Source organism: Anthonomus grandis, chromosome 11 (genome assembly GCF_022605725.1).
Source record: "Anthonomus grandis grandis chromosome 11, icAntGran1.3, whole genome shotgun sequence".
Classification (NCBI taxonomy): domain Eukaryota; kingdom Metazoa; phylum Arthropoda; class Insecta; order Coleoptera; family Curculionidae; genus Anthonomus; species Anthonomus grandis.
In genome coordinates this window covers 8,268,707-8,294,411 of record NC_065556.1, presented here as the reverse complement: position 1 = coordinate 8,294,411, position 25,705 = coordinate 8,268,707, and the positions used below count along the sequence as shown (strand labels likewise).

The 25,705-nt window shown below is 32.2% G+C and overlaps 1 protein-coding gene across 3 annotated transcripts in view; it reads left to right on the top strand.

The window, feature by feature from the left end:
* LOC126742539 (AP-1 complex subunit gamma-1) overlaps positions 1-25,705 on the top strand; it is a 135,469-nt gene that overhangs the window by 71,101 nt on the left and 38,663 nt on the right. For all 3 annotated transcript variants that reach the window (XM_050449199.1, XM_050449201.1, XM_050449200.1), the window contains 4 exons: positions 13,120-13,212; positions 13,611-13,733; positions 20,528-20,645; positions 20,712-20,970. In XM_050449199.1, coding sequence (XP_050305156.1) covers positions 13,120-13,212; positions 13,611-13,733; positions 20,528-20,645; positions 20,712-20,970 — 593 coding nt within the window. The remainder of the gene's footprint in view (positions 1-13,119; positions 13,213-13,610; positions 13,734-20,527; positions 20,646-20,711; positions 20,971-25,705) is intronic.

The following is a 25,705-nucleotide window of genomic DNA, read 5'->3' as shown; positions in this document are numbered from 1 at the left end:
TAAGTGTGGCTTTTATGTAGGCATGATAATATTTTTATCTCTAGCTTTTATCTGAGTTAGGTTAAATAAATACAACTAATATATTTACGTGACTACACAGCACCCTTTGGAAACTATTTAAAAAATGAATGGAACATAGGTGCATATCAGAACAAAACAAGATTTCTAACCTTTCTGACCATATTAAAACGAAAAAACAATTTTTCTTATCTCTATTTATAACACAATTTTAAAACAAGTCAGTTAATGAAATTAAGAGATGTGAGAAAAATTGATCAAATATCCGATTTGTTTCAAAATATGGTTATAAATCAAATCAGTAAAGGTTTTGTTCAAGAGAATTCAAATGTACAGATTGGTTCAAATTATAACCGTTTCCTATATTTCCCGATAGTCTCCCGATAAAGATATTTGGCAACTGCGCTTGATGCTTACGTTTAAATGGTGTAGTTCGTGGTTTCTTTCGTATAATATTAGTATTAACAAGATATTTTGAGTTATTTCAAAACGTTTTTCTTATTAATAATATAATTATAAACTTTATTTTTGCTGAAAAACTCGCAAAGTGTGTCGCATATGTCGGGAAAAAGGAAAAAATTCAAATCGTTCCTTTTACAGTTAAGTTAGCTATCATTTTTATAGAGTATAATATTATAAGAGACAAAATATTTGTGAAACTGGGTACCAAAATTAAGCTTTCTGGGTTCTTTTTTTTTTGTAATAATAATATTATTAAAATTATGTAACTAAGTATATTATTATAATTCTACTAAAATTCTAGGTCTACTAAATTTTTATTCCTTAAAGCTTTAAAAAAAAATAATAAAATGGAAACCATTATGGATAATCCTGCAAAAAGTTCAATCCTATTAACAAAAGGTAATTAATAAGAAACAGGTTTATTCTCTCTTCAGGTTTTGATGGCATTAAGCATCAATTATAAAAGTAAATAAGTGCATTTAATTATATCTGAACTTTTGACCATTTGGTTAACAACCTTTAATATAGTGGCGACATATATTTGATATACAGATTGGCGAATGGATTACTACACATATAAAGTTCCTAACAGGCGAGATGTTGCAACGCCACCGCCGCGACAGTACGCTGGTGTTGAGGTTCGAGCTCGATTATTTTAAATTTTATTTTAGTAGGCGTCTGGCGTCGGTGGGGGCTGTATCTCTTGCGGCAAAATTAAAAAAAATATATTACACAGCATTGATATAATATTTTTTTAATGCAGGAATTACATGTTTAAAACCCGCCTAGATTCGTAATTGCAATTTTTTTATGCTGTGCATTGCATACTGAAAATTAAAGCGTATTTCTTATTAAAATAAAATATAAACTTTATAAGAAAACATTATAAAAAAGCAGAAAATAAAACTCTAAATAATAAATCTAACAAATAATTCTTTAAATAAAAGGCTCGAAAAGACCTCCTTCTTTAGCTAAACAAAAGGTTAGCCTATCGTAAAAGCTGTTTCTTACTTCTAAAAGAGTTTGAGGTAAAATAAAAAAAGTTGATAGATTCAACAATTTTGTTTCACTCAACTTCTCTAAATTTGTGGGTCTACTATGATGCTTGTAAATAGTCTTGTTCAGTAATGGCATTAGCATCACTTGCATTAATTGTTTAAATACTTATATTAATCTCACTTCTCTAAGTAAATTTTAAATGACCTCTATATCTAAAAATATGTCTGCTCGCTAACACCAAATTCCTGATTCCCCTCCTAAAAATGAACGAGGAACTAGACGTGAGAGGAGTGGACAAGCACTTAAAAGGGAACCATTCTCGTGTATTCGACGCATTTTTGGTGTATACTTCACTAGTATTCAAATTAAGTAACCAATCCCGTAAAACCTTGTCAAAGTTATCAAAATACCGGCCGGTAACGGGAATGACGGGCAGCTCAAGTATATCGAAGAAAGGAATCAACAGCCTATAGTATGTTCATTTTTATTATCCCTTTTCTTTCATAAATTTATTACTCTCACCCCCACAAGTCTCCTTAAGAGAACCCCACAAATAAAACTAATTTGGTGACAAATCGATCTTGGAGGCCATTTAATATTGCCAGTTCCACTAATAAGGCCGTTAGGAAAAGCATTTGTTAAAAATTATTTTATTGTAACCGCATCCTGAGCAGGACAGCCATCTTGTTGAAAATAGGTTGATCTAAAATAGGTCTATCAGAGAGCAGTTGAACGACAGGAAGAACTTGGTTTTGTAGCACCTTAAGGTATTTTTCGGCGTTCTAAGTGCCATCAATGAAAAATGGCCCAATAATCTGGTCGCCCAAAATACCAGCCCAAGCATTCAACTTTTGAGGGTACTGAGTACGGAACTGAAAAACTTTGTGCTCGTTTTCCTGAGACCAGTAACGAATAATGGAGGGATTGTGTTTACCATGCAATAAAAAATAGGACTCATCTGAAAACAAAATATTTTCTAAGAAATTTTCAATTTTTGCCTTTTCCATCATGGTTTCACAAAATTCTATTCTTCGCTACTGGTCTCCTGAGTTTTCGAATATATTAAACAATTGTTTCATGTTTCATTCATGTTTTTTCCTAATACTCATCACAGTTTTATACATACTCGAACACTGCTGCTCGATTGTGTTGAATCCAAAACTAAAGTACTACAAACCATTTCTTCCCCCCGTTCTACCTCCTGGACCCTTTCAATAGGTGGTTCTTGAGCTTTGAGGTGACAATTTCTACATTCTTGGAGGGAAACGATATTTCAAAATTTGACACGACATTTAAAATAGTTTTAGCACAAAGAATCGGTCCATTTTCAAAATGTACTGAGAATAAATCACTGCATTGTAGCGGGTGGCCAAATAAGCGAGATAAGCGGCTGTATCTCAGGACCTGTACATCTGGCAACAATGGAATTTTTTTTATTATTATAAAAGTAGCCATGAGAAAATTCTGGAAATTATTTTTAAGTTTTGTATTTCACTGCAAGAAAGCGCAACCAAAAATTAAATAAGAGAAACCTCTTTTTCTCCGAAAACTTAAATATTAACTTATACTTTTGATATTATTTTTAGTAAGCCTAGATAATTTGCTATCATTTTGGTTTATGAATTATTGACGTACGAACGATAGTAGGGGTGGGGGAAGCTATTGAAAGTGGAATCATTAAAATCGGTGTAAATTCTAAATCACTTATTCGATTTGAGCAATTCAAAATTTATTTGCAAGATAAATGTAGCTGCTTTAAAAGTCTGATCTCATCACTACACTATAGTTCCTAATAAAACTGCCACAGGGCGCAATTTGTAATAATTCCAGTTTTTTTCATTTTGCTCCAAAAATTCAAATTGAATGGTATATTTTTGACATCATATTTAAAAAGTAGATAAAATTTGCAAAAATACTGGGAAAACCGCACGATGATATCTTTGCCTAAAAATCTCTAATTTGTATTACCACAACTAGGATACCATGATGTTGTCATAATTAATAAATTATTAAAGTAATAATTGATTGATAAATTATAAATTAATATGTATCACAGAATAACTGGAAGTTTATGTGACTTTCTTAAGGCGAATAATATTAATAACGAATTTCTTTTTATAATTAAATTATGGTCCTGAAAACGACCGATTTTAAACCCAAACATATTTGGTATTGGCCTCGATAGGTGTTCAAACTGCTTTCCATCACATTCCAAACAAGCTTCCAATCTTCTTTGAGTGGATAAAACTGCTGTATCGATTTCATCAGCTGATATTTCATTTATTGCACCACGGATTCTGTTTTCCATATCCTGTCTTGGCGATATCTATAAAGCCGATATTTAAAAAAATTAAAATATAGCGCTTTAAGACTCAATAGTGCAGTATGGAATCACGAAGCAAAATGAGGTTTGCTGATTGTGCCGTGCCGAAAATAGCAAATCAGACGATCGAAATCCGCCGCGCCGCTTATCAACCAGAAAGTAAGGGAGATGCGGTGTTGACATTTATATTCGCCAACCTGTATATATAAAGCAAAGTTTAGTTGTCCATAAGAATGTTGGAAATTATTAATTTATATCGGAAAAACAACTGGGTAATTATAGAATTATGGAAACATAGGAAAATAAGAGAATTACAAGGGTCGATTAAAATATTATGACTCTTATAGCAAAGCTTGTATGCTGGTAATATCATAATTAACCAATAGATTTCAGTCGATATGCTGTTATAATAAATACATTTTCTGATATTAGCTATAGCATCCGGTGTATCTTAGTGATCGATTGGCATTCGCGATTTTGGAACATTAAGCTAATGTTCCTTATTTATACTTCGGTTATATTAGCAGAACGATAAGAAAATACAGAATCCATTTATTTCACCAGGGTAACTTAAATGAACGGATTGCTGTGACCGTTAAAATAATGTTATAATAATTAGTTTAAATGTATAGTAAATTAATTTGTAAGTTTAGTTAAGTAAGTAGATAGTATAATTTTTGATTGTGGACAAATGCATCTAAAACTAATTTTTGTTTTGTTCAGTTAAGTAAATTTAAGCTAGACAAATTTAAGTATGACAACAAATGATGGCCTTAGATAATTTTAAATACTTTTTAATAGGGACATATTTTTGTTTAAAATGAAAAGTCAAAATATTGAAAAGTCAATATTTTTTTAATTAAAAATTTTGGAGAATAAATCCCACCTATTTATTAGCCGAAAACAATATAAACTCTCCAATATTCTACCAGTAATTATAACAACATTTTATTTCACTAACACTTTTCCAAAAAAAATTAACCATTTTTTTATTAAATGAAAAATGAGATTTTGCCTTAAAAATCGAACGCATTCATACCGATCTTGCTTCATACACAGCGATCCTTCTCCGTAAAGTAAATGGCGGACCGAGTTACTATAAATATATTTTTTTTATAATGTATGATTTGTATATAAGTAGAATTTTCTTGATAGATGAAAGGCACCCTCGATCGTCAGGCGTTCCATCTTCTTGGCTGACCTATTTACGTAATTCTAGTTATTTTAATTTTGGTTTTATTTTTATTGTCTTCTCGCAATTCCAGTTTTGTCTTGTGCATGATGCATAAATTGACCGGTGCGACGTGAGGGATGAATTTATTTGACTATAGTGCGTTTATTAAATTATTTATTATAATTTTTTAATATATTATAGTATCAGATTAGTTATATTTTTTGTCTTTTGGTATTTTTTTGTCGTTAATTTTTTAAATATTATGGGCAGATATTTGAAAATTGTAGTAGTGATAACGGCAATATAAAATATGCCTTACAAAAATGAAAGAGCAGAACACCTATAGTTAGAATTATAGGTGTTATTCATTCATTATACCTTCATATGAATATGTGTTTAGGATTTATATTTTTTTAATAAATCTGATATAATTGTGCAAATTTGTTAACGAAATTCTCAATAAAAGGTATAAATTTAAAAACTTAGGCATGCGTATTTTTCTCCATAAAAAATGTTTTAGCGATAAAAGTCAAATAGAAAATACCGTTGTGGGAAGAAGACTAGTTGAAATTCAACGCTTGTTCTCTCAAATATTCGACAGTAAACTTCTTTTTGGAAGCTCGATTGCGGATACCGAATTTGTAAAAGAGAAACGAATGGGATCAGTTTGCATTTTTATATTTAGAAGATTGACTCTTTTGACCCGTTGTCATACTGCTGCAATTTCTTCAAATTCATCTGATGTTTATTGATAGGGCTGTCGAACAGAACAGTTCAAAATTTGGTATAGAAAATTTAGAAAAAATGCGACTTTTTCAACAAAGACTCAGCCTGCAGTCTTTCCTGATAAAGATACTAAAAGCAAACGAAATAAATTCAATGGACGAAAGTGAATATAAAAATAGAGAAAAATATATTTTTTTTAATTTGCAGAAATCATCCAAGGAAATAGATTCTATTGAAAGAAAAATCAGAAACCAAACTAGTTGTTCTAAATGGATCCCGGAGAGATCTACTGTTAACCATAAAACGTCACCAAATGTTAAAATTATTCAATCTTTTTGATAAAGAGATCGCTTGGCTAGTAATATGTTGATAATTAAAAAATAGCGTAAATATTCTATTATTTTTTTATAGGAAAGTTCCATATTTTTTTTTTATTTCTACCTGAATCCGAGAGATTTCTAGGGTTTTCCGAGACACCCTTATAAAAAGATATATATACAGGGTATCCCATAAATAATGGTAAATAATTTTACAGCAGTTTCTTTGTAAAAAAAAGAATAAGATCAAGTTAAATTTTCCTAGTTCGAAAGTCAAAGACAATAAAGACAGGGTGATAAACTTGATGTAATTTTTTTGAATTTTAGCCATTAATTTAGAATTTATTCTTTGTTTTTAACAAAATTTGAAATGTGTTTTTTTTATTATATGGCAATCTTAAAATTAACCTTTTTTAAAATTGTGTCATAGAAGGCGCCGTGTGTCATCATAGGCCTAGCATAATTTAACTTTTTATTTAAAATATGCATTGTGCAAACAGTTTTAAAAAAAAGTACACTTAAAAATACAAAAATCTCATTTCGATTAACCATTTTCAAGTGATTTACATTACACCACACCACACTGTATGACATAATTTTAAAAAAAAAGTTAATTATAAGATTTTTTTTTCAATTCAAGACTTAAAAAACAAAATTTTTACTTCCAAAAATAATAACCCCAAAGAAGCCTATTTTATTTATTTATTTATTTATTTATTTCAATATACGGCAGAGCCAGTTTACAAAACAAAATAGATAATACAAAATACTAGACAATATAGCAATATAAATACAATACTAGAATTACAAAAAAATATATACAGGGTGATTCATTAATATTGCACGAAAATGAAATGCCGGTTTTTTTGGGTTAAATTATGACGAAAAGTTCCTATAAACATATGTCCGAAAGTGCTTCGTTTCCGAGATACAGGGTGTTCAAATTTTCTTAAAAAATCGATTTTTTATTAATATCTAAGAAATGCCTTTGCTGTTTGCAATGTCATTCACACCATTTCTGGATATGTTAATGATGTATCTTTTTGACATATGACAGTTGATTTGTTATTCCAGGGACGTGCCCACGGGGTAAGCGGGTTAGGTTTTTTGTACAAAAAATAGCACCTAGTAGATTTTTTGAACCTCCTGTACATTTTTTGGATGACGCAACTAAAGATGGAATTGTTTTAACTCTTGGGTGTTTTTCGTATCTCCCTCCGTTTTCGATAAAAAAATTAAGAATTGCTTTTTTGCATCCCTCTGTAAAAATACAAGTAAATGCTTTTAAATCACGCGAAAGCAAAGAAATAATTTTCTTCCTAAAATGTAATACTTACCTATTCATAGTGTCGAATATCAAGTACAGCATTAACAACTGCTGATCTAAAAAATACTGCGGAATGTTGAAATTGTAAATACGTATTAAACAAAATTTAGTAAATACTATTATCGTTTTAGTTTTTGTCGCATTCTTTTCGTTGCTTTGAAAATGCAATAAATAAAATACCAGTTCATTTAACATTACTAGGTGTGGCTCAGTGATAAGGTGTTGTTTTTTTCCTGTCAAGTAGACAATTTCCTCATTTTTGTCTAAAATGGAGTACACTTATAGTGAAATGTGCGATATGCACTTTGTGTATGGTCTTGCTAATGGTAATTCACAAGCACCGAGGCGTATTACGCGGACAAATACCCTAACCGAGTACTTCCTCATAGTCAAATGTTTACTCGCCTCCATCAACGTCTCAGAGAAAGTGGAAGTTTTAAAAAACTTACAGTCGACAATGGACGACCCCGCACAGTTGCAACCGCAGAAGCTGAAGAAGCAGTGCTCCACGAAATCGAGGATAATCCTTCAACGAGTACAAGACAGATTGCTGCCACTTTAAACATTAGTCAGCCAACAGTGTTTAGAATACTGAAAAATCAGCTTTTGTACCCGTATCACATCCAGCGGGTACAAGCACTTTTGCCAGACGACTATCCTCATAGAGTGGCTTTCTGTCGATGGTTACAACAAAACATTGTAGAAAATCCTCCTTTTTTATCAAAAATACTTTTCACGGACGAAGCTAATTTCTCCAGGAATTCGATAATGAATTTCCATAATAATCACATTTGGGCAGATGAAAATCCACATGGAATAAGTGAAAGTCGCCATCAACACCAATTTTCACTGAATGTTTGGGTTGGATTCATTGAAGACCACTTAATTGGTCCTTTCTTTTTGCAACAAAGGTTAAGTGGAGAAGTGTATCGGCGTTTTCTTCAAGAGGAGTTGCCAACACTATTAGAAAACGTCCCGCTTGACTTAAGGTACCAAATGTTTTTCATGCATGATGGCGCTCCGGCGCATTTCAGCTTGATTGCTCGACAGTATTTAGATAGAGTATATCCCAATCGTTGGATAGGTCGTGGAGGTATACAACCCTGGCCTGCGCGATCTCCCGATCTAAATCCAATAGACTTTTTCCTGTGGGGCCACCTCAAGCAATTAGTTTATACCACCCCCATCGAAAATGTTGAAGAATTAAGAAATCGTATTATTGCAAATTGCGATATTATTCGAAACACGCCAGGGATCTTTGAACGTGTTCGCCAGTCAATGCGTCGCAGGACAGACGCATGCATTGCAGTTGGAGGAACTCATTTTGAACAACTCTTATAGCGTACGTTTCTTAGTCCATAGCTTTTCATTACCTTCATCAATTTACTAATGTTTATTCTAAGAATTTAATTAATGTACCTAAGTTTAATTAAAACTATTTTTCAACAGGTAGTACAGTTAATGTCATGTCAAAATTCCAAATTACCGTATTTACTATTCTTCACCCTGTAAATCGATAAGTAGGCATTTTATTATGTTTATTCAAGTTTTTTCAAACGTTTGCATTAAACTAATTTTTTTATCGAAAACGGAGGGAGATACGAAAAACACCCAAGAGTTGAAACAATTCCATCTTTAGTTGCGTCATCCAAAAAATGTACAGGAGGTTCAAAAAATCTACTAGGTGCTATTTTTTGTACAAAAAACCTAACCCGCTTACCCCGTGGGCACGTCCCTGGAATAACAAATCAACTGTCATATGTCAAAAAGATACATCATTAAGATATCCAGAAATGGTGTGAATGACATTGCAAACAGCAAAGGCATTTCTTAGATATTAATAAAAAATCGATTTTTTAAGAAAATTTGAACACCCTGTATCTCGGAAACGAAGCACTTTCGGACATATGTTTATAGGAACTTTTCGTCATAATTTAACCCAAAAAAACCGGCATTTCATTTTCGTGCAATATTAATGAATCACCCTGTATATACCAAGATAAAACCTCTGAAAAAGCAGTCATCAACAGGGCTAAAAACTTAGCACTATCCAAGGAACGTAGGTTAAAGTGTAAGATTATTTATTTTTGATTTGAATGACCGTAAGCCGCCGGAAAATGGATCCAAACTATTTTCATTAAAGAAACGCAGAGTCCTAGTCAGTGGAGAAAAAAACCCATAGTTGGCCGAATGAAAGGGTAAACGAAACATAGAAGAGTTGATCCTTCTTTGATAGGTGCTAAAAGGAATTGCTTCCAAGATGGTAGGACAATGATATAAACCATTTAAGATCTTATAAAACGTTAAAGCATCAGAATAATGCCGTCTGACTTCAAGATTAGGGATATTAAATTGGACACTGATAGCATTATAGTCAATGTAATAATTCCGAAAAATATTAGCTCTATAAGCAAGGGATCTTAAGAATCTTCTTTATACAGCCTCAAGGTGTTCAATATGAGAATCATAATAAGGGGACCAAATTACAGACGCATACTCAAGCAAGGAACGTACCAAAGAGTAATAAAGTAATTTGAAACAATAAGGTGAAAGATGTACACTATTTCTAGTGATAAAACCAAGACTACGCATACTCCTGTTAATAATATCCAAAATGTGCGGCAAAAAAGTTAGCTTGGTATCAAAAAGAACACCTAAATCTTTAACTGTATCAACTGACTTGAGTTCGTTATTGTTGATTGTGTATTGATAATTAATAATTTTATTAGAACGACCAAACGAAATACATACACACTTCTTTACATTCAGTTCCAGACTATTGCTATTACACCACTCAGCAACACTATTTAAATCCAATTGAAGTAGCTCAGCATCAAGATATGACTCAATGGCTTTATACAGTTTAAAATCATCAGCAAAAGCAAGATGTTTTGAATGAACAATTACATCACTCAAATCTCTTATGAACAAGTTAAAAAAGACCGGTCCAATATGCGAACCTTGAGGCACGCCTGAAGATACTTCAATACCATTAGAAATATAATTACTTATCCTGACCAACTGTGTGCGACCAGTCAAAAAACTGTGACAAAACTCGACCAAAGTCCTACCAAGGCCCATAGCCCCAAACTTCTGAACCAGATGTTCATGACCAACCCTATCAAAGGCCTTCGAGAAGTCTGTGTACACACTATCGACCTGTACAGACCTCTCAAAAGCACCAATCAAATCATACTGGTAAGTCAACAGGTTAGTCACCGTAGACCCTGACAAAAGCCATGCTGATGATCACTAAGCAATCGCCTACAGTGCCACGAAAATCGCACAGAAAACAACCTGTCAAACAGCTTAGGAACTACAGACTGAATACACACACCTCTATAGTTACAAATATCAGTTATATTCCCATTTTTATGAATTGGCGTTAAAAAGCTTACCTTCCAATAATCAGGAAATTTGCCTGATGTCAAGCAAAGATTGAAAAGGTGATGCAGAGGCTTACTCAGAGTGCACACACAGTTTTTAAGAAAAACAGATGGGATACCATCAGGGCCAAAAGAATGTTTGTTCGGAAGGCGTAAGATTTCATCAGATATGTCCAATAAAGAAAAAGAGATGCGATTTAAATCCAGACTGTAATCAAATTTATAGTCAGGAGTATTTTAATTAGTCAATGCCACTGTCTTTCTCTGGCACGATGCGCTCGAGAGAATCTTTACGTCGGCAGGCTCCAGAACGGTCGGAAGAACATCACAAAATGTGTAAACGCGGATCGCTCCGGACGCCTCTTCTACGTAAACTCTTGAACAAAAAAAATCTCATTTAAAGTGGCCCAAAAAAAATGTGGGAATATATTTTCAAGTCCATTGGTCAGCCGCTAGAGGGTGTTACTTCAAAACTTAAAATTATAGTTTTCCTGGAAATACTTCCTACAACGGGTATCCCAAAATATTATCATAATAATCAACAAACATTTCTACACAAAGAAATTGGGTTCTTTGTGTAGAAATGTTTGTTGATTTCTACTGGGTCGAGTTACTGCCGCTTCGAGCGGTTACTATGACAACCGTCATGCCCAACTAATCAACAATCCTTGAGCCGTGTTACTATACGGCTTTTAATATTAGGCCAAATTTAAACTGCCAATATTTCGGAAACTATCAATTTTTGGACTAGATATAAGGTTTATACAAAGTTAACCTTATTTTTAATTATCTTTATGAAAACCTTATAAAAATAGGGGGTTTCCATTTTAAAAAAAAAGACTTTTCATGATTTTTTCATTTTCATTTTTAATGCTAGTTTTTGACCCCCCTGTATCTTTTTTTTAGTAAAATATTAAAATAGTCTTTTAAAGTGGTCTTTCCTTTAAAATAAAACCAAAACTAACCAATAAATAAAGGCTACTAAAAGGGAGTAATCGGTAATTATGTTAGGGCTTATAAACATAGTTTTTCACATGAAATTAAAAATATGTCAAAAACAGTTACACTTAGGTATAGGACATTATACACAAAATATACTTAGAATTTCACGTGAAAGCCAAAAATGTAAAAATATATAGGGTGTTCCATTTAAAATAACGAAGTTGACACCTACTTCCGGTATAACCGGAAACTGTCAAAATATTTTAGTTGTGTAGCCCCCATCGACTGTGCCATGTTGCCAAATTTTCAAAATTTTTGAAAAATTAGTTTTCGAGATATCGATCGCGTCTATTCGTCGTAAGACACCCTGTATGTTTTTTGTAATGTTCTGTTAAGTTCTAAATCTGTATTGTTATAGCAAATAAGCTCCTTTTTTAAAATTTTCTTGAATTACTGTATTTTATTTTAGTATTTTAGTATCTGATGATGGCTGTCTACATAGCCGAAATGCATAATACATTTACCTAAGTGACCTACATGCATTTTTCTTGGAGATAAAGACTTCCCCATTTTGTAATCTTTCTAGTCAAGTACTTAGGTATATAAATCCATCCACCAGCATGTTAGTTGGTCTTCCCATCTAGATATAGTCTTGAAGAAACTATCAATTTATACATATGGTATCTGGAACTTACGTAATAAAATTGATACTCTACTACTTCTTTACTATTACGGTTATATTCAGTCGTGTTCAGTCGTTATGTATTACTGTTCTAGAACCTTATGTTTTTTTTCCTGTAGAATATTGTTTCGTGATTTGCAAATTCCTTGTTTCTTTGTTTGTCCTTGTTTTCCCTAACATAAACTAGTTAAAGGTGCAAATAGCCCATTAGTTTTACTCATTAAATTATATAATAAACTTCCTATTGAACTATCTAAACTAATAATTGGAAGGGTTAAAACTTAAAGCATTATTTAACAAAATTCCAATAACAAATCCTTTTACAATATACCAGAATATATAAATTATGGCGTCTCATTTCTACGGCCCGAATGAGGTACTTTGTTTATTAAACATTTAATAGTAGTGGTATTGTCATTTATTATTTTGTCTTTTAATTATAATAGATTTTATTTTTATTTTCTTTTTGATTTTGGGAGCTACTAATTTGTGGTATTGTAGCGTTTATTTATTTATTAGCGTATTATTTAAAATTATTTGATACTTGTAAACTATATAGAAATAATTATTTTTCTATTATCTGACTTATTATAAAAAAATTGTTAATAAAAAGCTTTATCGCCTTTAGCATATAGGCATATTAAATATGGAATATTGGGTTGTCCTGTTATTGGCTGGTTATAACCTACTTGTTAGGCAACCAAATCTGATTAAATAGACAAATAAATAATGTGAAAGTACTTATATTATATTTTTCTTTCAGATTACTTTGGAGCCAGCAGAACTCTATAACTAGCAAACAATATGCACTTATGTCACTGACAAAGCTAAGCACAAGATTTAATAAATCCACTGAGTAAGTTTCATGGTTCAAAAGCTTACTAAGCAAATGTATCTTCACATATAACAGTTCGAAAATAAAATACTTTTCAAAATCATTTTTTAATGCTTTGGGCATAAAACCCAGTTTTCATTATTAAATATTAGGTCGTTTACTCAACAATTTTTTCACCATAATAGTCCAAGATTTTGGTGATATATATTGAATAAAATCAATTTTATGTTCAGAAAAAAAGCCACATTTTTTATATTTCAGTATTTTAACTTGGCATTGAAGTTATTGAAACTATATAGTTATGAGAGAAAAATTAATGAATAAACGACAGATGTAGTTGCGAACGTAGGTCAAGTAGATGAAATAGGAGCTGTAACATTATTTATGTATTTTTTATTATTATATTAATTATTTTTTAGCAAGATCCAACAAATAATCAGTTTCTTTTGTTCGAGTCTACACATAGAGTTGCAACAAAGAGGAGTAGAATTTTCGCAGTTGTTTGGAAAGCACCAGCATTTACGCCCAGCTTTACTAGAAAGGTACCATCATTAATACTTAAGCCTGTTTACCCTATAAAATATTGACAAACTGCAAAAACTGTTAACCAAAACACTTAAAAGTTGTATGAAGTTTATTTATTTAACAAGTCAATTCTTAAATATCGAAGCTGACTTCTTATTTAATTGGAATGACATGTGCTTACTGACAATAGTTAAGACAAAAGTTTTTATTTATTTTAAGTATCTTACAAAAATCCATTTGATAAGTTTAGTTATTTAATTTTAAATAGTTTTCTCTAAAAGATCGGATGGTTCATTGTGTATATAGGGTGGATCAATTCAATTTGATATAGCCTCATCAGAAAATGTGCATTTTAATTTTGGTCTGTTTACGATTATCATATTCATATCAAAGCTGTAAATTCTATAAACAAGAGACCTCCAATGGTCATGTGCTTTAACTTAATCTCAATAAATCATCTGTTTTATATTTTGGCGACAACCAAGTTTCCCTCTGTACGGAAAATTTAAAGGTTTTGCTGAATGATATAGGAGCTTCACCTACCTCTGATTCCTTTGAGTGATTTACATGAAAACTTCGATTGGCCTACTTCTAATCTAAAAGCTAATTATGGTTACAAAAACTTTATACCACTCTGTACTAGCCAAATTTTGTGTGAATCTTTAGTACTAAGCCATTTCAACCATTGTAATGGTGTTAACATCTAATAGGCTAAATATGAATAATCGGCACAAACTTCGTTTATATTGTTTAGGTTTTAAAATTATAAAACATAACACGCCATGTTATCTTCATAAAAAATTGCTACTTAGAAGTGATATCCATAGCCTCAATATACAACAAAGAGATACTCTGGCACTACCCAAACATCGCAAAAACTCTTTAAAAAATCATTCTCTTATAATTTGCCCAAATTATTTAATAGTTTAATTAATAACTACATTTCTATGTCTATTCCGTTTTAGATCTCTGTAATTTCTTTTTTTCTTTCCTTCCAATTTTTTTAATGTCTAGGTCTCTAAAAAGAAATATGAATATATAAAATAAAACATTTTAGAACTATGTTATTAATGTCTGCAATAAGGGGAAAATAATACATACCATGATAAGACTTTTGACAATATTTTCTAGTAGCATCGGATGAAAACTAGCAAAAAAAAAACACATCCAGGTAATGAATGTGAAATATAAGAACCTTACATTGAGCAACATTTTTCCTCTATCGTACAACAAGGGCAGACATAAAGGAAATTTCAATATATTAAAAAGGAGAAATATGTTTAGTATTCATCGAATTAAATTTTAATATTTATGGTTATTAACATTAAGCTCACCATATATGAGCAGCACGAAACTGGTTTTGTTATTATTACTGCTATTTTTTTTTGTATCGAGTGTTGCTGGTTGATAAATAGAACGCGAGTATTAACCAATCACTTTCATCCTAGTCATGATTTAAGAATCGATATTTCGCGTGAGTCGCCAAATAATTCTGGAGATTTTTGAAGAGGTCCCGTAAGCACATCTCTACCATCTATCGACGTGTGTTGATGGTGTTATTAAAATGTTCTTCATATGCATATTTTAATGTCATGCTGCAAAGGATCAGTTAAAGAATTATTTAAACCTAGGTGACAATGTGACATTTTGCGATGTGTACAGATGGAGCTACCAACAATCCATCCCAGTCGTGTATATTGTAATAAAGGTGCATGTTCTCCTAACTTTATTTGACCTGCGCAAAGAAGGTTCCAAAATGCGTGAACATCTATTAAAAGGTCTATAGATTGAGGTTCAAAAAAATCAAGATCAGCTAACTTAATATCCAATGGAATGTTAAGCTATTTGATATTAATTCTCATATGAGGAATGTCTGATATGATTTTATCTAGGACAAAACAAGATAAATTGAATGTATATGAATTAATCAATGATTCTACCTGAATTTCACACTTATGTTAAGCATAATGAGTTAGTAATTCCTGAAACAGCCAAATTAGTACCAATTTTCTTAAGGTTTAGTTTTTTGCAAAGGTCTGCCGTATTATAACTGGATTGAGAACCAGAGTCGAGTAAAGCACTTTCATGCACTCATGCTTTAAACATGCACTTTCGCAGTCGGTAAAATGGTGTATTGATTTACACTTGAACGAATATTCGATGTATTAGATGAGCTAGTTTGAACATTGTCAGTATGAATTTCAAGACTTTGATTGCCCTGAGTCGCCTGTTGTTGTCATTTTTCAAAATTTTATTTTCGTGCAGCACTGTATTGTACTTATGACCGCATATTTTACACCCACCCCAAGTACAGTCTGTAGGAGAATGATTTCGTCTAAAACAATTTAAAGTCCTTATTTTAGCTGTTCTATCTTTAACGCTTAATCTTAGAAAATCGGGACAATAAAATAAATTATGTTCTCCTTAGCAGTTAATCAAATTAACTTATATTTAGATTGCTGACCGTCAATCTTATTTTCAGCCTGAACTAAGAGCCCTCATGAATAATAACTAGGTTTCATATTTTTTCTGTATACCTTTAAATCCTGAAGATCGTTCGATTTACGATCATGGTATTTTCAAAGTGGATTTAAGTTTAATTCAACCGTCTCCAATAAATTTGCACGTTTTTTGAGAAAATCTCTAAAATCTGCTAAAGTAACAGCACATGTTGTTGTCAAGTTTGACCTTTGATTTTCCCATTCTTGAGCCGTAACCTTGTCATGTTTACCCGCGATTATAAAAATAATTAGATATTGATAAATGTCCCAGGATTCAGTAGGTTCGTTTAGTTGCTTAAGTGAAGCTAAATGTTTAAAAAGGTTTTAATATAAATCTCGAATTTTTGTTGCTGAAGCAATGTTATTATTAGGCATATCAAAAATAGCCCTTAAATGATTTTGTACTAATAAAGGTTTATTGTCAAACCGATCGTATAAGGTATCCCAAGCAATACGGTAATTATCTGCGGTAAATTTCAAGGATTGACCTGCGGTGCAGCGCCAACCAATGAAGACCTTAAATAATGGAATTTTTGAATGGTACTGATTTGAGAATTATTATGAATTAAAGATTCGAAAGTATCCCTAAATTCCATCCACAAATGATAGCTACCATCAAATTTAGGTAACTCAATCTCTGGTAATTTTACCCTTTCGAGTGATGAATTAATTGCGTTACAGGTGTGACCATCTGAGCCATTAATCGAATTGACGTCATCATTTTTGACAGTAAAGTTTTCAAGGTGAAATTTAGAACGAGCCAGAGCACTATAAAATTGACTTTCAAAGTCTTTCCGTTCTTCATAATGCTCTTCAGGGTCCCCTACTAGGACCTGGATTTTGGATTAAATCAAATTCGCATAATATTTTTTCGCATTAAAAATTTGTTCTTCTAACTGAATTAGTTCTGCACGCGTTTTTTGTTGGATTTCCAAGCTATCAAACGTCGAAATAAATTTATCAAACAAAGTAAGTTTCGATTTTAATGAGCCGCGTTTTTATCAGTGCTTTGCGTTTTTATCACGTGTTTTTATCAGTGAGCTTTAAGAGCCTTATCTGTGTCCTGTTCTGTCATTGATTTAAACGATTTAAATAATGCTACTAATCAAATCAACAAATACTAATAAAAATATTTGTACCGTATTAATATTACTAAGATTACTGTGTCTCAAACGCTACGATTACTAGAAATTCAATCAATACTCAAATAACTTTTAAATGTAAATAAACGTACTAAAATGCAAAACTTTACCTCACGCACAATTTAGTCTCGATGCTCTGTGAATCCGTCCGACAATAGATCATAATAGACCAATAGTCTCAAGTCTTCTTATCGTTTTGCCATAAGCAGAAATTAACTACTCCGCTTTGTCCGCGTCAGGGTTATCGCGTTGGGTAGGAGATGCTAATGGATGCAAATTTCTTTGTTTTCGATGAGTCTTTTCGTCTTTAATACCAAATCTAAAGCTTCATTAAAATCCTTGTACGAAGGACCAATATTTCGTGTAGTGGAATGCTAATTAGGCACTGGTCAAATTTTTAATATTTATTTTAAAATAAGGTACAAATTACGTTAAACAAAGAGATTTGTGTAGTCTGTCGATTATAAAAATGTAACGTGTAATAACTGCTGCTCGTCACCGACTCAGGCCATCGCGTCGCACCGTGAGAATATGAGAGGGTCCCCAAGACATACAGCGGTCCATGCATCATATGCAATGGCACAAACATTAACAAAAAACAAGTGTCTTTTTGTTAATGTTTGGTCTGGTTATGTTTGTTAATGTTTGGTATTGTCGTCAACTTTACAAGTGTCCACCATTGTGTAAAATATAGTTCACCTCTTTATCACATCTTCTCTTGTTGTGGACCGTGTTTTGTACACAATGCCCTTAATTCGTCCCCATAAGTAATAGTCTGACACAGTTAGATTAGAAGATCTAGGTAGCCATGAAAACAAATTCTCTTTTTCAATCCAACCATCAGGGTAACTTTTACTTGAAAAATCAAGCATTCTTTGAGAATAATCTGCTGGGCAACCATACAATGGGAACGTCTTCAAACTATTGGCAACGTATTTTGTAAAAAGTTAAAATAGGACTCATCATTTAAATGTCCATTAATAATAAATGACTAAATGATTCTATTTCCCGACAATCTGCACCAGACATTTACACTCCACCTGCTTTTGTGATCTACTTGCCGCATCCATGGAGGTATTTTTCGGGACCAATAATCCATGTTATGCAAATTTACCACAACTAGAAAAAGTAGTGTTCTAGTTGTGGTAATTTCAAAATTGCTTATGTAACCACTATTCATTTGTACCATATCCTTTGTAAAAAAATGCTGATGCTCTGATTCTGCATTAAAAAAAAATGTTGTTTCTATTTAAAAAACATATTGATGACATCACATCTTTTTTCTGAGTCACCCTGTATATTTAATTTTCACGTAGAAAAACCCTAAACCCAATATTAAAATCGACGGGTTCGGGCTTTTTTTTTCAGAAACAGTCCATTTCATTTTTATTGAATTTATCCGCGACATTACGGATGCAGTGTATCTAGTATATATCTAGTACTAGATACACATAGATAGTATGTATATATCTAGACGTTGCCAAGGTTTAACTCCCTGGAAACCTAAGTGCAAAACATGCATAGTTTGTCATGTCATTTTTTGGATGAGTCATCGATTTACAAATCGCATTTTAAGGATTGTATTGGTAAGGATTATATTGCTAAACTGATGCCCAGATTAGCAATATAATTGGTAAATAGTTGAAACAAAATAGATCCTAAGACTGAACCTTGAGGCACCCCACATTCTATCGGCTTGCAATAAGACGTCATTATATTAACCCTTACAAGCTAACGTATGTCATTAAGATAAGTCTTAGACCACACCATTAATCTTAACCACAACGAGAGCAACGCCTCTCGAATACTAAATCCCTAGTACTATAATTTATTAATTAAGATATTATGATTTACAGCAAAAAAATTTTGCTGTTAGGTAAATAAAGAACAATATAAAAGTCATAACAGATATGTTGAAATGCGTGTTTTAAAAGAATACTGAGCCAGACAGAGGACCAGTTGCTGATCTGTATGCAAGAGCAATAGTTATAAAAGTGAGCAAAACGACATTAACAATTTAACTAGGAGCACGACAAACAGATGTCGAGCTGTTATAACAGAGGTGGTCATACATTCAATTAACAAGAACTTTGTCTTTTCTATTGATTTTTCTTTGAATTTTGTTATTTCGAATTTTTGATATATTACTTCTTTAAATTGTCATGTATAAATCTCACGATATACTATGATGAATTTTTGAGTTTTTGATAAATGAATGTTCAGTAGTGTTTCCAAAATGAATTTAAAACGCTCGCTTTTCGAAAATTTTAAATGCAATAGTATATATTATAATAGCTAATCATATTAAATCATAAAGTTTTAAAAGTCAGCGAAAACCGCATCTTTTTCAAAATCAAGATTTTTTTGCAAACTGAAGATATTGGCAAAAATAATAAGCCTTTATTTTTAAGAGACGCACGGATATCGTGAATATGTCTATGCTAATATAGTATGAGAAAAAAAAAATCACATTCATATCGATAATATACCAAAACATCGTAATCCCAGGTAAATTAATATGTAGTCCCTATTTTTTTAGGTGCTCTTAAGAATTTCCATCTCAAAAATGGTATAAACCCAATTTTAGAGAAGGATTCAGGGGAGCTGTTTTAAGCAGTTACGACCCATTTCGTTTTTTTCTAATTTGATAGTTTAACCGGGTTTAATAATATTCCCCTTTCATTTACCAGCCATTTTCTTCGAAAACGATTATTTGTATCTAAAAAATGCAAGAAAGAAAAATTTTAGTTTTTTTATAGCTAACTAGATGGTGTTACTAGATTTTTAAAATTCTTATTGGAAACATGGTATAGGAGCCATGAGAAGAATAAGCTTCTCTAAATTCTCTCATAAAATTGGATTTACATCATTTTTAAGAGGAAGATAAAAAAAAAACATCCAAAAACGAGAAGTTACAAATTTTTAGAAAATTTGACGCTTAACTGTAGTTAATGTTTAAGGTAATAGACTTTCTTCAAGCAATTTGCGCGGCCTGTAGCTCTGAGGGGGACCATTTTAGGAAACATGTTTGTAAGAAAAAAAGTCTTATTTTGACTCTAACATTATGCTCTTAACATATTTGCATCGATTTTTGTAACACCTTCTAGTTTATTTAACCCAAATAATTGCATTATGTTACCATATGCCAAGGTGATACTTTTGTTTAAGGATGCCTCCAATGGAAATAATTCGGAATACAGATGAAGCTCTCCATACGAATGGAGAGATTGATAGCTCAGATATTAACTCTCAAGAGAGCAGCCCTCAGCATGTAGCTAGTGAATCTGTAAGTAAAGCAGTTTTGGAGCTCTAAAAGTGAAGGATATTTTTTAACCATTTTTCTTGCTTTCAGAATACGCTCTTAGACCTTCTCGGAGGTGCAGATGATTTAGATATAATCAAACCCACTTCTGATGTATCTACGAAACCTCCCCCAGTCTCGAATTCCAATAACCAAGATCTTCTAGATCTTTTGGGTTTAGGACCATTAAATGAAGTGACCAGTACTCCAACTTTGAATGACACACGTAACCTGGTGCTGATTTTGGAAAATAATAATCCTAATCCTATTTTTCCTGTGATGAATAGTCAAAACTCAAATTTTCTTACTGGTTAGTTATTTCAAATTCTACATCTCTTAATTATTATTAAATTATTTAACCGATACCATAATCGTAAACCAGATACATTTTTGGTCAAAAAATCGGAAATTTGAAATTAAAAAAAATACATGCATCATTTGTTTTTTATGAGTGGTTGGTTAGTAGTCTATGAAGAAGTGGCCTTAAAAATGAAAAATGTGTATCTCCACTCCTTGCCGTTTTCTTTTTGTTAGTTCTGAATTTGATTTTCTTACTAAACCGTAAGTCAACACTATAAAAAATTAAGACAACAATTTAGTACTTTCTGGAAACAATATACGTGTTATCACTTTAAGACTTGATTTCACTTTTTTCTTTAAAAAAAGGTTTATTTAATAAAATAATTATTATTGAATTAAAATAATTATTAAACTTAAACCTTCAAATGGACATAGATTAAATATGCAACTTAAAACTAATCTTATACAACTTAAAATTATTATGTGTGCTGTATTTATACAGAATAGTACAGCTGTGTCAGCGGTTCCCATAGTAAAGAAATCATGCCACCGGTTTTCCAATCGGCGGAAATAGTGATGTTGCCAATTCCTATAGAACTGCTGACTCTGGTTCGTTGCAATAACACACGTGTAAGGTTTTGTATTTCAACATATAACAGCTCCCACATTTAGTTAAAAGCTGATGCCTTGCAGCAACTTTTTTAGGGCGAGATCAATTCTGTGGATTCTTCGGGGGAGTCATCAGGATGAACGGCAGGGCTTCTTCTGGGGAGGATGCCGCTGAGTTTAAAGCTTTGGAGTTTGAGGTTGTGAATTCTCAAAGGTGGTGGGAAGTCATCTGCTGCAGTGGTACTCATCGTTAGCATCGGTTGTCTCTTGGGTCTGCATTTCATCAAAATGTAAATGGCAACGAGAAGGATGATCTGGGTGATTCAAGTAATAGTGAACCAGGAGATGTGTTGACTTATTGAAGGTTGTTGTTGTATGATTTCCAAATTTTCAAAGAATTGATGCAGTTTATCTTGGGCAATATTGAGATCATCTATATTGATTTTACTTAGTTTTAAGGGTTGAAAATTCGGGATATATTCTTTAGTTGGTAAATGCTCACAAGATATGTAGTACAAGTTGGTTTTTGTAGCTGATATTTTAATAGGTTTTAACAATATATTTTGATTGGACTCTGGTGCTACCAATGAAGGCTGTACAAGAGAGTGCAAGTTGCAGGATACTATTTAGCTTGGCGATACTAGAGAAGTAGTCTCTTCCTATACATTTAATGGTAACGGGTAGTGGATCAGACAGTGAAATCAACCATAAGTTTTAGTCTATATTTTGGACGTTATAACCTTTGGCTAGAAGAATATTAACTTACATTGCCATTAACTTGGCAAGTTTGTTGTAGTAGTTGGGCGTTCTGCTTTAAAATTGCATTGCAACCAATCTATTAGTGTGTTCAGACAGATTTTCTGGCTTTGTCCTAAACTTTTACAGTGTCCCAAATTGTGCAAAGATACGTAAAGTCTCGAATAATCATCTCGCGCAATATATTTTTGTGTTGTTGAAATGATGTGATGAAATCCAGTTCTATTATCTGATATAGGTATAGGGTAAACATGATATAAGGAATAAGTTGTAAGAGGAATTTTTAAAATGAAAACTATTTTCGAGCCAGATTGATATGCTTCTAATTCAATTATGTTGAGATATTGAGCAATATTAGATGAATAGACGGGTAAGGGTACATTGTTTTTATTTATTGCTTGAGAGATGTGTTTAAGAGAGCTGATCAAATCAGTTGTTGTGATCATGGAACTATGTAGAATTTTTAGTTGTGCAAAGGTGATGGCATTTATAATATCATTTAGAGATTCTTCAATAAAGGCATAGCTCTCCAGAAGATATTTACAGGTGTCAAGAACTTCTATTTTTGCAGCATAATAAGCCGTAGTATCAGTAAGATTAGCGATAGATTCTTTATAGTTTTAACAATTTTGTTGTACGTTTCTTCGTCAATCTGGAACTTTTGGATTGTTGAATTGAAGTTCTTAATTACAGAAGTAGTAACCGATATTTGATTTTTCATCAGGGATTCAACTTGCGTTTCGTCACGGGCAATTTTTTCGATGCAACTATTGAAGTATTCACCATCAGAGGCATCTAGGTTACCAGTTCCCAATTAACCAATTCCGTTTATAATACCACGTTTTTCTCTGAAGGAATATTTTTTTATGGCAATGATTTCTTTAAATTTTATTTTTAGTCGGAAATTTGGCTAAGAAGACCTATGTGGGTCTGGACTTCTGTTTTAAAAATAGCTATTTTAGGGGTCTATACATTGTAAAAGTTACCTAATAGATGGTTTAGAATAATTTCGTTATTTGATATTGCTTAAGTAAGTCTTTATAGGCTAAGAGTTTATTTGTTATTTAAAGTTTTTATGTTTCCCTCTTCATGGAGAAAGATTCCTATGGTGTTGTAAGGAATGTTTGGGATAAGGAAGATTTATTCAGATAAAAAAATTTATTCAGAGTAGGATTTTAAGCTTTTTAAATTAATTTTTGAAAATTGGTTTGTGTTGTGTTGTTTGTGAGGTTTAATAATTTTGCGGAGCTTGAGAAAATTTCGATTATTTCAAAATTTTAAGGCCATTTAAAAGATTTTCATCTTTAGGACTTAATTTCAGATTTTTTCGTGTATTTAATAAGAACTTTGTCACCGATTTTGAAATCATAGTTTTGTTTTGACACATGTTAGTCGTCTCTTGCCTTCGCTTTTTCCTTTTTTGTTTCAGTTCTTTGGCGTGATTGTTTATAGTAAAAGTCTCTATAGTAAAAAAATCTCTATAGTATTTAGATATTAGTTACTTTTGATTGTATAAGATTTCAAGGGACCGACTCGAAGTATGTCCGATAATGAGTTCATATGGAGTAAATCTATGCGTTTTATTGCGAGTATCGTTGTAACAGATTACGGCATAGGGTAGCGCTTGAAAACAGTTTATCGGGGTTGTTGGCGTAGTTAGCACAAATAATTTCGAAAAGATTTTTTTTTGCATGAAATCATTTAATAGATCCGTTTGATTGAGGATGACTAAAATACTAGAGTAATCGCAATGTATTCTCAAAGGTGTGCCCTTTTGCTGAAATAATACTAACAGCATATTGACTAATGGTTTTAGCCATTTTATTTTCAAGAGAGTAGGCATGTGTAAACTTGGTCAATTTATCTCGAATTGTTAATGCGTGGTTTCTTGTTGGGTACTCGTACGGGCATTATATCGAATAAATAATAGCGGGCGCGGACTATAAATAGGTTGCTGGGAAAGGACATATGCTGCGTTCTAGATATTGGTTGCTGGATATCGATAGGACGCTAGCTTCACATATATGCAAAAATATCTAGAAAAAAACACAGAGTGGCAAGCTCGGATACTTGCATTGCAAACACAGAGGTATTCTACGTTGCCAATTGCTCTTTTTTACATGAACTTTTTGTTAAGAATCTTTTTTATCCTGAAAAATTTTGTTGATTACTCTCAAAGTATATATTATTAGTTAGCAAACAAACGAAACTTTTAAAGAGTCCATTTTTAACCTGTTACAAAGTACAACACATTAAAAAAAAATTCAGTGGATTAAGAAAAATATATATTGTATGCAAAATTGGAAAGTCAATTTGACATCATTGTCTGACGATGGTGAAAACAACCTCGCCTATGGTTTGCAGATAGGCTTATTCTAGGCATTCAATATTCTAAGGATGTGGGACTACTATTTTAAGGTTATAAGGTAGTAGAACGATGAGGTATTTCCTATTCTTAACTGATTTGCTATGGAGGATTTTATTGCTAGAAAATCTGAAATCAAAGTATTCTTCAAATATATCTTCTATTATTTCATGATGTAATTTATTGTGCCGAAAAGAAAGTTATGTTTTTATGGGATTTGTCTAAGAGTTGGTTATTTGATATTTCTATTTTGGAATAATCTAGTAAAGATGTCTTCTTGCAAAATTTTGTAAATTTATTATATTCTTGTACCATATACTCTTCAGTTTTTTCGAAATCATCTGTAGCAGGAGGACAGGGGTGTTCTTCCTCTTTTTCTGCGTTTTCTTCTTAAGATGTATTTTTATTAGATCCAAAAACATTTATTTTGGATTGCATCGAGGCACATTCTTTTCAAAATTTATTCTTATTCTGCATCGGCATTCTTATTTATTTTTTCGGGTTTGTGTTCGATATGGTATGTGTATTCCTCAAGTTTTAGACGCCATCTAGCAAATCTTCTACCTGGATCTTTGATAGAAAATAGCTAAGTTAGAGGTCGATGATCGTTTATTAAAGTGAATTTTTGCCAAAGAGATAAGTTTGACAGCCCAACGATAGCACGTAATTCTCTCTCAATGGTTGAGTACTTGGTTTCAGAGCTACAGAGGGTTCTCAAGGCAAATGCTATTGAAAGGACTTTGCCAATGGGACCTTGGGAAAGGACAGCACCTATTGAAAATGCGCTTGCATCAGTAGTGAGTAAGAAAGGTTCTTCGAAATTAGGATATATTAAGATGGGGTCTGAAATTAAGGCTTGTTTTAATTCGCTGAAGGAGATTTTGCATTGTTGACTAGTTGATCTTTTATAATATGCCTTCAGTCGATTGTTTCCGGTATGACTTTGTCTTGTGCATGATTGGATTCGACCAATCTAAAGTTTCTACGATTAAATCGGAGAAATCTATTGTCTTAG